The sequence below is a fragment of the Neltuma alba genome, unplaced genomic scaffold (assembly GCF_004799145.2).
Source record: "Neltuma alba isolate B1F8T4 unplaced genomic scaffold, ASM479914v2 tig00005904_pilon, whole genome shotgun sequence".
In the NCBI taxonomy this organism is placed as follows: Eukaryota; Viridiplantae; Streptophyta; class Magnoliopsida; order Fabales; family Fabaceae; genus Neltuma; species Neltuma alba.
In genome coordinates, this window is record NW_021634275.1 from 50062 (window position 1) to 64983 (window position 14922).

The 14922-nt window shown below is 31.0% G+C and overlaps 2 protein-coding genes across 2 annotated transcripts; one reads left to right on the forward strand and one right to left on the reverse strand.

Annotated features, from left to right (window-relative positions):
* Positions 1-7956: 7956 nt before the first annotated feature.
* On the forward strand, positions 7957-8754 carry LOC114749014 (zinc-finger homeodomain protein 4-like). Its single transcript, XM_028937480.1, has one exon. The coding sequence runs from the start codon at positions 7957-7959 to the stop codon at positions 8665-8667; it is 711 nt and encodes a 236-aa protein (XP_028793313.1). The 3' UTR covers positions 8668-8754.
* Positions 8755-11831: 3077 nt separating this feature from the next.
* LOC114749015 (vesicle transport protein SFT2B) lies at positions 11832-14656 on the reverse strand (the record flags this gene model as incomplete). The annotated part of the gene is made up of 5 exons (XM_028937481.1): positions 11832-12137; positions 12404-12462; positions 12556-12673; positions 13327-13400; positions 14423-14656. Coding segments are annotated over 5 exons (564 nt in total), but the record flags the coding sequence as incomplete, so codon positions are not given.
* Between the last annotated feature and the right edge of the window lie 266 nt (positions 14657-14922).

A 14922-nucleotide genomic window follows, 5' to 3' on the forward strand; every position in this document is an offset into this window, starting at 1 on the left:
TTTCTTCTTGGTTGTTGACTTTGATGGTTGAAATATTGTGGTTCCTAAGGACGCTAGTTTATATGAGCAATTTAAGACAAGAGAATTGATGAACAATACAATCTCATCATAAGTGTCCATACACTAATAAGTTTAGAGAAAATGATCTTTGGATTATGAGGTGATATTGAAGAATTCTGTAAAAGTCTCGGCTTCATATGCCTCAAAATACAGTGGATTTTACCATTATAAAGACCACTTAATTATTAATTGAAGTGATATTGTTCTCTTATTATCTGAAACTTCGGCAATGGAAGAAGAATGTTTGAAGGATGTGTGTGAAAATAAGCTTTGAATCGTTGTTTGAGTGATGCAGAAACAAACCCTGTCACATGGAATGAACTTGGAGGAGATACTGTCCAAATTAAAATCAATATATCAAATATTGCCCTCCTTTTTTTTTTTTTAATAAAATGATCAATAATATAAAACTAGATATTTCCCCTCTTGGAAGCATGTGCAATTATGGATTTTCAGAAAGAAATGTATAAATTAAAGAAGTACACATTATTTGCGCATTTAAGAAAATATCAGAATAGTAAATGAATGGTAATGTTTGGTTTAATTTAAAACTATATTACCTTTCGTTCGAATTTTAATTTTTCACCAAAATAATGTCCTTTTACCAAAAGACACATGAGACATATGAAACAAAAATTGTAATTTCAAACGATGGGCCCTAACATGGTTGCTATTTAGCTGAGTTCTTTAAGTGTCGAGTTAGGGGTTTGATCCTTGACGATGTACATAAAGAGAATATTATGGTTTGCACTAAAGGTCTATTTAGTATGAGAAAAATAGAAGTAAGGGGAGGGGAGGGAAAATTTTGAGGAGTTCGATTTAAAAAACTAAAAAATTGGGACTAAAAACTTTTAATTAATTTTTGTTGCTCTTTCATCTTACTTAATCTCTTTATTAAAATTTTAAAAACCTACTTCTCTAAATTTTTAAATCTAGCTCATTACAATTTTTTCTTCCCTCCCATCTCCTTTCTTCCATTTTTCTCGTACCAAACATAGGGTAAAGCCCTTTTAGGAAGTGTATGGTGAGAACAAGGGGATTAGTCATTGCTACTGGCAAAAGATACCCTGGGCTCAACAAAAAAAAATTATCATTTTGATCTAACTGTTTAAAAGCATAAAGTATTGATAAAATCTATTCTTGTGAAAAAAAGAACAATTATATCCATCATCTCAAATTCTCCAATTACCTATTTTTAAAATATTAGCATTTAATAACATTTAATTATAAATACACACGAAACATAAAAGAACACATGCTTATGCATGATTAGAGAACTTAAATGAATATAAGAAACTTGACCTAATTTTTTTTTATAAAAAAAGTCATCCGAATAGTAACTAAGGCAATACAAGATATTTTCACTAAACAAATTATAATTATAATTTCTGCCAAAAAAACTTAAAATAATAATTACAATACAGTGTATAATTAAAGAAATAGATGAAAATTTTGTATAACCTTGGTAAACTTTATGAGAGATTGATGTAATTTTATTGACAGTTTTTTTCATTGAAGACATTTTTAAAAAAAAATTGAGAATGTAAGGTTTAATCAATAAATGTTGATGGGTTATGCTAAGTCAACAAGAGGGGAAGAAAAGGAACAAGAAAACATAAAACTGATGCAAGAGACAAATAAAATTCCTCCAAGAGGGAAATGATATGATATGAGCAACAGCCACTATTCTAATATTATATTGGATAATCATTTAATAATATCTAATATAACGATGTATTATTAAGAAATGCTTTATTTGCATTAATTGACTCGATCAATTTTGACGACCAGGAAGCTTCCTAAACCAATCAATTTCAAGATTGTCGGCTATTGAAAAATTGAAAAAAGAAATGTATTTAAAATATCATAATTTTGGAGATGAGAGTCTGTAATTGCCAATTGGCTCTCCCAATCTTTTATTATTTCGAAAGTCTTGGTCAAACATTGCACTTTTTAATTCCTATTCAGCTATTTGACTGTTTGGAAAAATGATAGCACATCAAAATTTTGTTTTCCTTAAAGTTCATTTTTCATATAAATTTCCATATAAGGGCAATCTTGTATTATGTGTTAATGAAATTTTCACATGTATTGTAACCAAAAAATAAAAAAATTCACATGTATTGTATTCATTTTTAATTGATTTCTTGAAATGATTAATAAATTCCTTAATATCTAAGGAGAATAGTTGTCATGCATTTTTCAATTGTCACTAGATCTTGACTAACTATACAATATTCCTAAAATTTCTTGGTCAATGATATTCTACACATGAATGAAAGCTTAGAGTAATAGAAAGAGAAAGCATTTATAAATTATTACAATTATTTGTGGGCTCATCGCGGCCCATAGAGCCCAATATGTCAACTTTCTATCAGCCCATAAGATGGCAAGTCTATAATTTGGGAATGCAATTCCTGTGTATTCTGTTGCAACGGTTAGGCCCATATGTATGATTTTGTTAGGCTGGTTCGATCTGACCATGGCTCAGCTCACAGTGATCTGCTGTTTTCTTTTTCTTTTTTTGAGATTGGACAAAAGTGAGACAAGATAAAAATATCTCGAAACGGGATGAGTCACACAGTTTTGTCCCGATATATTATTTTTTTAATTGTATAAATATATTTTACTCATTATTAATAAATTGATATTATCATTTTTATGATTATGTTGTCTATAATTTATAAGTTTTTTAATATAGGTTATATGATGTTTTTTAAATGATACTTTCAGTTTATATATATTTTTTATCTTTCAAAAACAAGCATTTTTCTTTGTTAAGTTTTGATTAATCTTAATTTATTATCCCATTTTATTTTTTCTTTATATAATAATTTTTACTATGAGTTTTTATGCTCTAAATACATTTAGTTTTAAAATAAAATAATTTAATTTTTTTTAAAAAAATAAACAAGACATTCCTATCCTATCTCGATGTCTCGATCATGTCCCATCACAAAATGTGATACTATTAGGATGGGATGAGACATGAGATAGAAAGGCCATCCTGCCTCAATAATTAGGATGAGCTTGTCCCAATTTTATCTCATCTCATGGATACCCTTAACTTGCAACACATTTTTGTAGCTTTCTTTCTTTTTATTTTTTTCCAAGTAATTGATGTGGCTTTTTTTTCCCCAGTGATGACTGGTCTATACGGAGATTCTTTGAACTTTTATGTATTTAACCTAATTTTAGACGTTATTTAAAAAGGACCAGAAGAAAATCGAAAACGACATTCAATTAAATCATTAAATAGGATTTTTTTTAATTAGTAACAATAAATCGAAAGATTTTATTGTGGATAAAACTCAGGAAGATGGTGCAATCTATGTGGCCAATCACTATTGTATATAAGTTGAGGTGACTTGAAGGCGATGAAGTGAGTGTCATTATGTGATATGGGCGGTTCAAAGCGGATACGCATGAGTTTGAAGGACAGGCGACTTTTTGACCAACATTGCTTAATTAAGCTAATCGCTTTGATTATCGTTGCTTTGAAGCAACATATGTATATAATTAATTAAGTAGCATTATCAATTAGTTAGTGTATATTTATGCATGTCTGAGTGGTTGTTGGGGGTTGTCTTATGTGTGTTTCAAAAAGCCACTGCTTTCAACTAATTAATCCAATGCTTCAAGCCTTGCAAACCATTTTTAATTGCTACTACCTTAGTGCTATCCAACACTTGGCCTCAATACATAAAATGGAATCAGATGGTTTTTTTGTTTTGTTTTATTTTGATAATATCAAAACAACAGTATCAAAGACAGGATAATTGTATAAACAGTAGTGTCAACAAGAAGTTGTCGTAATAATAGCAATATTATTCGACACATTTGGATGAGGTTTCAAATTTGGGCTTGATATTAATATTTTTGTATACGCGCATGTGTTTAATTCCATGGAATTAATTGCTCTTAATTATTATATTAATCACTTGTTTGGTTAAATGTATAAATTAAATGTGTGAGCTTGACTAATGAGATTAATTAGTAAAGAGGAAAGAAATTTTGGTTCATTAATAGTTAATAGTATTTCTTAATTCTCAATTTTTGTGCCACAACTTTAGATGACACATTAGAAATAAATGCGGGAAATAGGATAAAAGTCGAAATTCAAATAATTGTATGCACATAGCTGAAAAATTATTCCATTATTGAAATTAAAGAGCTATGTGATATATAATTAACTTGAGTTTTGGGGTAATATCAACCTCCATGTTCTCTAATAAGTGTGGGAAGGCAGGCATGCGCGTACCTATATATTATAAACCTATATGCATTAGGCCCAATCTTTCTGTCTACAATTACATTAACATCAATCAAAACTCTATATATGTGCACTTAATTATTTGCCTGCCTAAATTACTGTAGCTAATAATATTTTCACATTATATACTACCTTCATTCCTTAATAGAAGAGCTTAATAACTAATTTATAAATATTAAAAAAATTAGTTAAATTAGTTATTTATAACAAATTGATTTTTTCTAAAATATTTTTGTTAATCATGTATATTAAAATGAATTTTTTTTGACATATATAATCATTATAAGAACTACTTAGGGGGAAAAATAAATAAAGATGGGACACAAAGTGAATTGTGATATTATATTTAAGACTAAATTGAATTTTCAATTGCTTCTTACTATTATATTTAGGACCGGAGGTAGTGTATGTATATATGCATTTTGTTTTATTTTTTTTAATAGTTGGTTACTTGTTTCACCTATTATTATATTTCATAAGGAAACATATAAATATATAGCCTGAAAATAAATGGTAAACAAATACACTCCAAAAATAATTAATGCCTTATTGACAGATATTTAATTTATAACAAAATCAAAGCTCTAAAGTGACGTATATTCTAAATTGGAGTAGCGCACACACACACACATATATATTATATAGTGCATAATCAACGAAGTCTTATACATGTGGTTAAGGTTTATAATCATTTGAGAGAGCCACTATGAGACAGTGAGCCTCAACTAGCCGCTTCTCATCATGGTTGTTCATCTATACATGTGCTCAATACTATTATTTACTTAACAAATTAAAACTTTTCCGATGACAAGACTTGAATGGTATCGATCAACTTTAATTTGGTGATAATGAATCCTCCATTCATTGTGTTGTGTTCTTATTCTTATCATGTCTCTCTCTGATTCTATTTATAATATCTTATTCATTGATATTTAACATAAGACCTCTTACAAATTTTAATAAAATATCTGTGACTCGTTTCAAAATATGGTTTTGTCTCCTTATTCTTTCCATCCCATCGTTCTCCTTCACAACAAACTATACTAATGAAAGGGTAATTTTAAAAAGTTATAGAATTCTTTTACCTCTAAGTAATTCCTTAATTAACCTCATAAAAGTAATTAATATGATCTTATAAAAAAATCAGAAAAAGTATATACAAAATTTATGGTTTGATAGTTGAATTTTCTTTTAAGAAACAAGAACAAAATAGGAATTAATTAAAGACACACGCACACACTTTGTGGAATGTAGGAAGTACCTAGAAAAGAGAGAGTAGTGTGTGTTTTTTGTTGGGAATTTTCTGAAGAAAATTATTACTACCTCCGGTCCTAATTATAAGACCCAGTTGACTAATTTGAGGAAATTAAGGAAGTAAGTTAAGTTAGTTATTTGTAATAAATAAGTGTTGTCATTCCTAAAATATCCTTGCTAATTAAGTATATTAGCTAGAACTATCATTATTAGAAGGACTATATTGGAAAAAAATACATAAATATGATAGACAAAATGGATTGGGGTCTTATAATTAGGACCAAACTAAAAGTCAAACGGAGTCTTATATTAAGGACCAGAGGTAGTATATCTTTCTCTGATTCCTTGTGAAAGATATTGATTCCGTTAGAATAGAACTTAAAGAAGGTAGTTATACTTCCGGTGTTCTTCATATAGAAATAAGAGAATAGCGGTTTATTCCCTTGACTCATACTATTATTCACACATGCGCAATATTACTTATAGTTCTAATTATAATACTTTATTTGTAGACCATAAATAAGGTCTTATGATTAAGACCAGAGGTAATATAATGTTTAAATTGATTAGTAAGATCACATGGGAAGTAAAGCCTAAATTTGTTCTTGTCTATTAAGTTCAATAAGACACACGATAACATGGTAACATGAAATTAATAAATGTGTATATGAGAATGGAAGATCATATATACATAAATTTGTATTTGGAGTTAGAGAATGATGTATATACATTTGTAAATTATTAACTCTGATCTTAAATATAAGATCTAGTTCTTACATGCAGAGCGGGTAGTATTAATATTATACTGTAACAGAGTCTATGAGTTTCTAACCACCAAATCTATGACTCCAATCCTTTGATATTATACATAGTAGGTATATATGCACTTGTCTTATTTGGAATTCCGCTTATGTCCTCACTTTCTCTCACACACACATATTTATATTTTTTATTATCCTTCTTCTTTTCTTGTTTGGTTATTTTGTTAATTTAAGGGTCTGTTTGGTTTTGAAGACAAAACCATGGTTTGGATAAAATGCTATCCAAACAACCTCCAATATTTTGAAACCATGGTTTTAGATGAAACCATGGTTTTAACCTCTAAAACCGTGGTTCTGTGGAAAGCAAAATTATCTTGCTTCTGGTGTTGAAGTTTCGTTGTTAGGTTGTCAGAAATTGTTTGGACAAAAAATGCCCCTTGACTCGCTTGCGTTGCTGGCGTGGAGGAATGCTCTACGATCATTTGGTCCTGACGCAGCAAGAGAGTGAACCTGAAAGAATCATAAAGCGGAAAAGATAATTACTATAATAAGTAATAAATTGTTTTAATGTGTACTTATTTATTTTGTCAAAAAATATCATGATATTTCATATTTATAATCTTTAAAATAAAATAATATTTTTTTGTTGGTAAAAAATATTTATTTTTTCCAGAAACATTTTTAATCTTATATTTTATAAATATATATACACATGTTAATTATTTATTAATTATGTTTTCTTATATACTATTAATTATGTTGGTAAAAAAATATATTATTAACAATTTTGTTCATTCAAATTAAAATATATTATAAAATCTATATTTTATGTAATTATCCTATTAACTTATACCCTTTTTAGTAATTTGCACATATAAAAAGTACTTCTGATAATAACTATCCAAACACTCTCACTTCTCAGAATTACTTTTTCACAAAATCTATTCTCCTCAGAATATATTCTCCAAAAGCGATTCTCCAAACCATGGTTTGGTTTTATCCAAACACCCCCTAAATAACTTTCTCGGAGACATCTTTAATTTCTGTGGCGTAAAAAGTTTAATGTCTCACATTGTAAGCAAAGCAAACATGCAGATGCCCTCCCAACACCATCTCTCTCTTCTCCCCCTTTGATACTTTTTTTTTTTTGGGGAAAAAATTGTTTATAAGTTTCGTAAGCCTTAATAACAACTTTGATATTTAAAATTTTATAATTTTAGAGATTTCTAACCTAATTTTTAGATTAAAACTAAGATTTCAATGTACTTTTCTTTGTCATTATCATGTCCCCCCTCACACAAAAGACAAGAAAATAAAAGCCGAAAAACTTTCAATTTTTAAATGCCCTCACCATGTGGCTTTCCAATGCAGAGATCTTAGTACTATTATATGCACACACACTCACACACTCACATATATAGTTTACAGACGATGTTGCCGTTCGTTGCTTCACTTGCAAAATTCACTTCCAGCGCTCGTACCATTTCTGTCTGATCTCTCTCTCCTTCATCCCAAGCAGAACCAATATATATATATATCATCACTTTCTTCCAAATACCTGTGAGTCACGTTCTAACTCTTGTGATTTGTGAACATCACAGACAAAGCATGGAGTCTAGAAACGTTCATATCGATCACCAAAAGAGGCCAAGCGTGGAGGAGCCTGGTCCAGAGAAGAAGAATAAGAAGCAGAAGAAGACGATAATAAGTTACAAAGAATGCCTGAAGAACCATGCAGCTTCAATAGGAGGAAATGCAACAGATGGGTGTGGCGAGTTCATGGCTGCAGGAGAAGAAGGCACACCTGAATCTCTCAAATGCTCAGCCTGCAAATGCCACAGAAACTTCCACAGAAAACACTTTGAATCTGAAGATTCTGATGATGATACGCCTTCTTCTCCATATTATGATTCTCGTCGCCATCACCATCACCATCATCATCATCTTCTTAATCTTCCATCACAGATGATGATGCTTCCAAATAATGATGATCATGATCAGGTCGAGATGAAACCCTTATTGACCCATGATTTGTGTCTCACAAGTTATAATAAAAGTGGGTCAAATGGTTCATCAGATCATGAATCTGATGAAAAGAGGGTGGTAATGAGGAAGAGGTTCAGGACCAAGTTCAGTGAAGAGCAGAAGGAGAAGATGCTGAGATTTGCAGAGAAGGTTGGGTGGAAGATGCAGAAAGTGGATGAATCCATGGTTCAGCAATTCTGTGAAGAAGCTGGAATCAAGAGAAGAGTGCTCAAAGTGTGGATGCATAATAACAAGAACAATCTTGCCAAGAGAAATCTCTTATCCACTAGCTGAATTCATTGTAGTGTTATTAATTATCATTCTTCACTGAATCATTTTTCTCAGTTTGTTTGCTGTTTTCAAGGAATTTCAGTGTCAAAGTTTGAGTTTGACGAATTACTGCAGCTGAGTTTATCTCAGTATATATAGAGTACATTAAATCACTTGTGGGTTCATTATATTGTCTTTCAAATTGGAGTGCTTAAATCAAGGTTGTGGTCTAGAGAAAGGTGTTTAAATCTATGATTTGTAAAGGTAATCTACTCTATTGGAAAATAACGAAATAGTTTCAATAACAGCAGCAAAAAGAAGGTAACTAGGAGGTAGCTAGTTTTGGCCCGGGATTGAATACTGTAGGATTCAGTTTGTCAACATGCATGCTCGCTCTATGATGGTTTCTCTTTCTCTTTTGCTTCAAAGGAAGGTTTTAAACACACACACACACACACACACGCACACATGGCTGCGATTGAAAATGTAAATCAGGCAATTAAAGAAGTTGGGCTCTATTAGTGAGAAATGCAAAAGTTATCGGATGATCATATCTTCCATATATAGCTGTTGCAGGGAATTGAATTGGCTATTGCAATCATATTGAGTCTTTGTTTAGTTTTGTTGGTTGTGTTGCTGTGTTTAGTGTTTGTGCGGAGTACCTTTGTTTGGCGTATGTGAGCTCTTTCTATAAACGAAAATGTTTTCCCGGCAAAGTTAAAAATATGGGGTACTTTACTGTTTAGTGACTACTGGCTTTTATGTGGAAGTTTCGACAATTTATGTCTGATTAGAGCTTATTGGCATTTTTATTTGCAAATCCTTTTAGTTTATTCAACCCTATAAATTAAACATACATACATGTAATTAAAATATTTAGATTTAATTATAAGGATAAATATTATTTTTAGTAATAATCTTAATTCATCTAATTAAAATCATATTTTCAAGGTAAATTTTTTATTTTTTAATGAAGAATATTTCGATTAAAAATTTAAAATTAAGTTAAAAATGTTAAAATATCAATTAAATAATTTTGACAAGATAAAAAATAGCATAGTTTAAGCAGACATATATACATATTTATTATATAATCATGGACTAAGAAAATTTAGATTTGTGGAGAATATCAGGCGTGTGGCGCATGCGCAGAAAGGAATTAGAGCCCCATTATGGAACCTGGTTTAGATAAAATGGCATTTAAAGACCCTCTAAGAATATTAATGATAGTTAAGCATTTTAAATTTTTAAATTTCGAAAAAGAATCACGATCATTGGCAGGAATTAAAATTTTTCTGAGTTAATTTTTTAACACTCATATCTTTCATATTTTTATTATTATATTGGGAAAAAAAGTCAAAAATAATTGTAGAAAACATAGAAAATGGGTATTAAGAATATTAAAGATGAGTACTAAAAGAAGTTAAACTGAAAATTGCTTTAATTAAAATAAAGAATCATGATTTTTTTTCCAAATTTTTAAAGTCCTTAATTATCATTAATATTTATCAAAGGTTTTTAAATGTCATTTCCCCAAATGTTTAAGCTATATATAAGAGCATAGGATACCTATATCGTTTTATAAATAAAGGGTTACAATAAAATTAGGTTTAAGTAATGATAATGATAGGCACTAATTGATGTTTCCATGATCTATATTTGGTGCGTTAAAATGGGCAGAGAAGTTTATTAATATAGTAATTGTTTAATATGAAAGGCAGGCTAGTGGATTTACTAAGCAGCTAATCTTGATTTCATTCCCTAATCTTGATTTCATTCCTTTGTCCTTGTTTATTAATGATTGTTATATAGTAATTAAGTATTAATTTATAAAGCACTTTCCAATTAGATTATTGCCAGGATGATACTGAATACAATCATACAGTCAAAATATAAGATTTAGTTTGTAATACAACATTACAAACTAGATCTTATATTTAAGATTGTAGGTAGTATTTCGTATTTTACAATCATACAGTTAGATCTTGTATTCGGAATAACCTCACTTCAATTCTATTTCCTTCTTCGGAAGGAAAAAGAAAGAAAGAAAGAAAAACAACTCTAATTGAAATGATCCAGACTCTTCTCAAGTAAAGTCAAAAGTTTGTTGGATTATTTATAATTAAATTCGATAATGCTTGAATTTAACTTGATAATACTGAGTATTAGAGATATGATTGTACAAAAAATGTGCTGAGGAAGAAATAGAGTACTGCAAAAATTTTGACTCTAGCATAGCAATATGTTCACTAACGAATCCTGCTCAGAGGCAGTTCAACATACAAATAGATGCAAGTTAGGATGCAAGTAACATATAGAGTTAGAACTAATCAGATCTCACAAAAAGGTTTTGAATGTAAACAAAAAGGGCATTTCAGAAGTTAGATTTTACGGTGTTTCAGATTCTGTAAGGAGACTTGTGGGGAAAACAATCACAATCGTTAGTCATTATAGATCCAAAACAGAAATTTGATGGATGAAATTGTAAATGGCGCTGATGGTCAAAAGCCCTTCATTAAGTAATTTAGTTTTTGGTACTGGTGGAGCCATTAAAGAGTGGGAGGCTAACTTAAAACTGAAATTTATATAAACAACTTTTTACAGGGAAAAAATATATATTTTAGCAAATAACACGGTGGGATCATTGGGGCGGGGGTTTGGTTTGAGGGCAGGGACGGAGCCAGAAATTAATGAAAGGAGTGACATGAAAATTTGAAAAAGTTTAGGGGATGGGCTTTGTAATTTACTCTAATAAATGATGTGATATAAATTAAATATAAAGGGGTTTCTTCTTGGTATGGAGGGCATCTGCCCCTATACTGAAAACCCGCTTTTTATAATGCCATCAAAATCTCCAGGTCTAATATCGCATGGCGAGACCGATTTCCAGAATAGTCACCCAAAAATGATGGAAAGAAAGAGAAAAAACCCACTCCGGGGGGAGAACTCAACGTGATTTATTTCTCAAATAGACTGACATATACAATTTTAAAGGAAATATTTTCGCTTACACGACTATTTTTCTAAGGAACAAAATTGCAAACAATATCTTGCTCAACTTTCTATCTTGTAGTTATTCCAAAGTTGGCTCAATGTAATGTGTCTTTTTCCCTGTGATGCCTCTTGCATGAAACACGACATACTCCGATGTGTACACAGTCATAGGAAACGAAAGAAGAAAACAAAAGTTGAGAGAGAATGCTTTTACATGGATTCATAGGCAACAGAACACTAGTGCAAAAGATGATGCTTCCATTAATCTAGACAAAATGACTACAGAGAATAAGGGACAGGTACTGGTGAATCCCAATTAACCAGCCAAAACCAAACCTGATTTCTGTAGCACAGCAAAAATATCAAGCAAAGCAATGCGGCTCATTGGACAAAGCTATAGGTTTCATTTTTCAAGTGTAGCCTAAAATTCAGTATCAAAGCAAGAAACCAAGATCTTGGATACCATGGATCTAGCAAAAGGAATGTAGCTCAAGCTATACCTGTCAATCGCAAAATCAGAAAAGGAAGTATTAACTAGTGATTATAACTGGACATTCACAACGTAAGATTAACAATGAAATGCTGGATTTTCGTGAGACAGTTAATTTCGTTACAGTCAGTGCAATTGACCCACTCCTAAGACTCATACTAATGAAACATTCAATTTAAGACAAACGAATGTGACTTTTAAGCAATGTGTTCAAACCACAAGCAATTGAAATGTTAAAGTGTTACGTGCAGGAAACTTTGAAACACTGTGACATACCAAACAAGGGCCCCAAACTCCAAAATAATCGCCAGAAGTGTCAGTAACTTGTTATGAGCCTGGTCAAAATGGTAGGTACTCAGCAATTAACGGAAAAATGATATGTTATAAAACGGGAAACAAATAGAGAATATTGTTATACTGCTACTTACATAAAGAGCACAAATCAAAGCAATAATAATGCTTGCAATGAATATTGCTGTTGCATAGATACGAACAGGATCGAGCATCATTGTCAATTGTCGTTTAGGACCTATGAGGAATGCTGTGCTGCCATGGAATAAAATACACTACTTAGGATTAGAAAAAAGCTAAACACCCCTAATTTTTGAGATACAAGTCATTTGGTCAATTTTATGAAGGTAAACTTCAAGTTGTACAAATAACATTCGGCAAACAAATTAATCCAAGAGAAGAACTTAACAAATTCACATGAGCTAAGACAAATCCTTGGGATAGCACCTCCGGTACATTTTCACTCTACTCCCATGTCTCTGTTTACTGATCAATCTACTTAGAGCACAACTCAATGTACAATAGCATAAGTGAATAAAAGCCCAAAATTTTACACATGATGTTCCCATAATATTTAAAAACCTAGGTCAAACTGGAAAAGAAAAGAAGAGAAAGTATAAAATTTTATGTCAACGTGGACAAATTAAAAAGATATGAATGACTTAATGTGCTTCAATTCTCCTAGCAGAAATTGGAACATGATGGGAAAAATCTCTTCCTCCCCTTCTCTGCACGTTTTTTCATCCTCACTATTAACATTTTCTCTCACAATATAAAATCTCATGACTTCGAATAGAGAGAACTAGAGAAAATCTATAGTCATCCACATTTCTAATCTCGATCATTCAAGCAGCAAGGTACTAGCGAGTAGGATGACGGTGAATAGAAGAATCAAAAGCAGTACATACCTTCCAAGTGAAAGCAAATTACCAAGAGTGAATGTTATCCCAAACTTGATTGGATTGAGGAAAACAATCATTGACTGTGAGATGTAAGAGATAAAAGGCCATTATATTAGTACTTCCTAACATATTCTACATACAGGTAGAAGCAGCAACATTCCTAGGTCCAAATTTTGAGAAGTCTAATGAAATAAGTTATATTGCCGTGGGAGTTAAATGTCAAATATGGGATCCATTTATGAGACTTTTTTCCATCAGTCTTTCATCATAAATAAGCAATTTAAAAATATGAATAAGAATCAAAACTTAAGAGGAAATAATTATTGGAGTTGGTACTGGTCAGATAAGTTTTGATTGTGAGCAAAAAGGGCATTTCAGAAATCAGTATATCAATATGAAAGATAAAACTCTAACAAGTTGCAATATTTATAAACCATAAACAGTGGACTCATTCATCATACTTCATGTAATGCACAAGACCCACAAATAGTTAGAGTACATAATGGTTCCAGGTTCTATAAAATGACACTCAAAGTTTGGAGATTGTGGACACAATTACAATCTTTAGACTTTCTGAAAGTAAGTTTGATAGATAAATTGAAAATGGAGAAAATCAAAAGCCCTTTCATGATGTTGAACCTACAATTGTAGTTTGGAATCATACTCCAATTTTATAATGTTTTCTACAGAGCAGATTTCAACACCGAAAAACTCAAGGACAATATCCTTGAGTTTTGATGATCAGTTATCTTTCTATGCAGAGAAAGACTAAAGAGTGACAGAAAGCAAATCAGTTATAACTACATATCGAATTTTTTTATCTTTTTACATGTCAATCAACTAGAACTACTTGTGTCTAGGAAAAAGCCTGATGCGTAAAGTGAGAAACAAAATTTTAGTATTGAATATTATTTTGATTTCCAAGGGTTAACTTTGTACATCTACAAACAAATCTGCCGCATTGGAGGGTATGAAAGGAAGGATTCTCCAACTAACAATACACTAATCTACCTCATATCTAGATAAATAAAGCTTCGTCTACCAGTTGTCCCCATTGCACGGACAAGTGTAATGCATATCCAAAAGCATGAGGTAAACTTACCAATAATGTACAAGTTAGGCCAGCAACAAAGCATATGATGAAACCGTGTATTCTCTGTTTGTAAAGAAAGAGGTGATTAGTGAAATCTGGAAAGGCATTTTTATGATAGAAATTTGGCGAATGAATCAAACAAATATTTGAAATCTTGTGTGATAGAAGAAAAATGTGTGCTGAAATAAACTTGAGGAGGTTGATGTCCAATGTAAAATCCAAAATAAACGGCCAAGCAACAAGGAAAGGTCAGATGAATAACAGCTAACAAGTAATAAACCACTTGAGTGGATCCCATGGAAAAGGATCAGGCCAAAAGGAAAGAAAAAAAAAAAAAAAAAAAAAAAAGCTCCATTCCAAACCATCTCTTACGGTAACAAGTATTATAGATGCTGCAAATGAAATGAGATAGATCCTTCCTAGTCAAGTGCGAACTTTGGTTCTGTTCTTAAGCTTCTCAGTTCTAATTGAACAATTAAATGACCAAAATATAATATGTAATGAAATGA

Coding starts and splice junctions, on each gene's coding strand:
- LOC114749014 (XM_028937480.1), top strand. CDS start 7,957: ATGGAGTCTAGAAACGTTCATATCGATCACCAAAAGAGGCCAAGCGTG.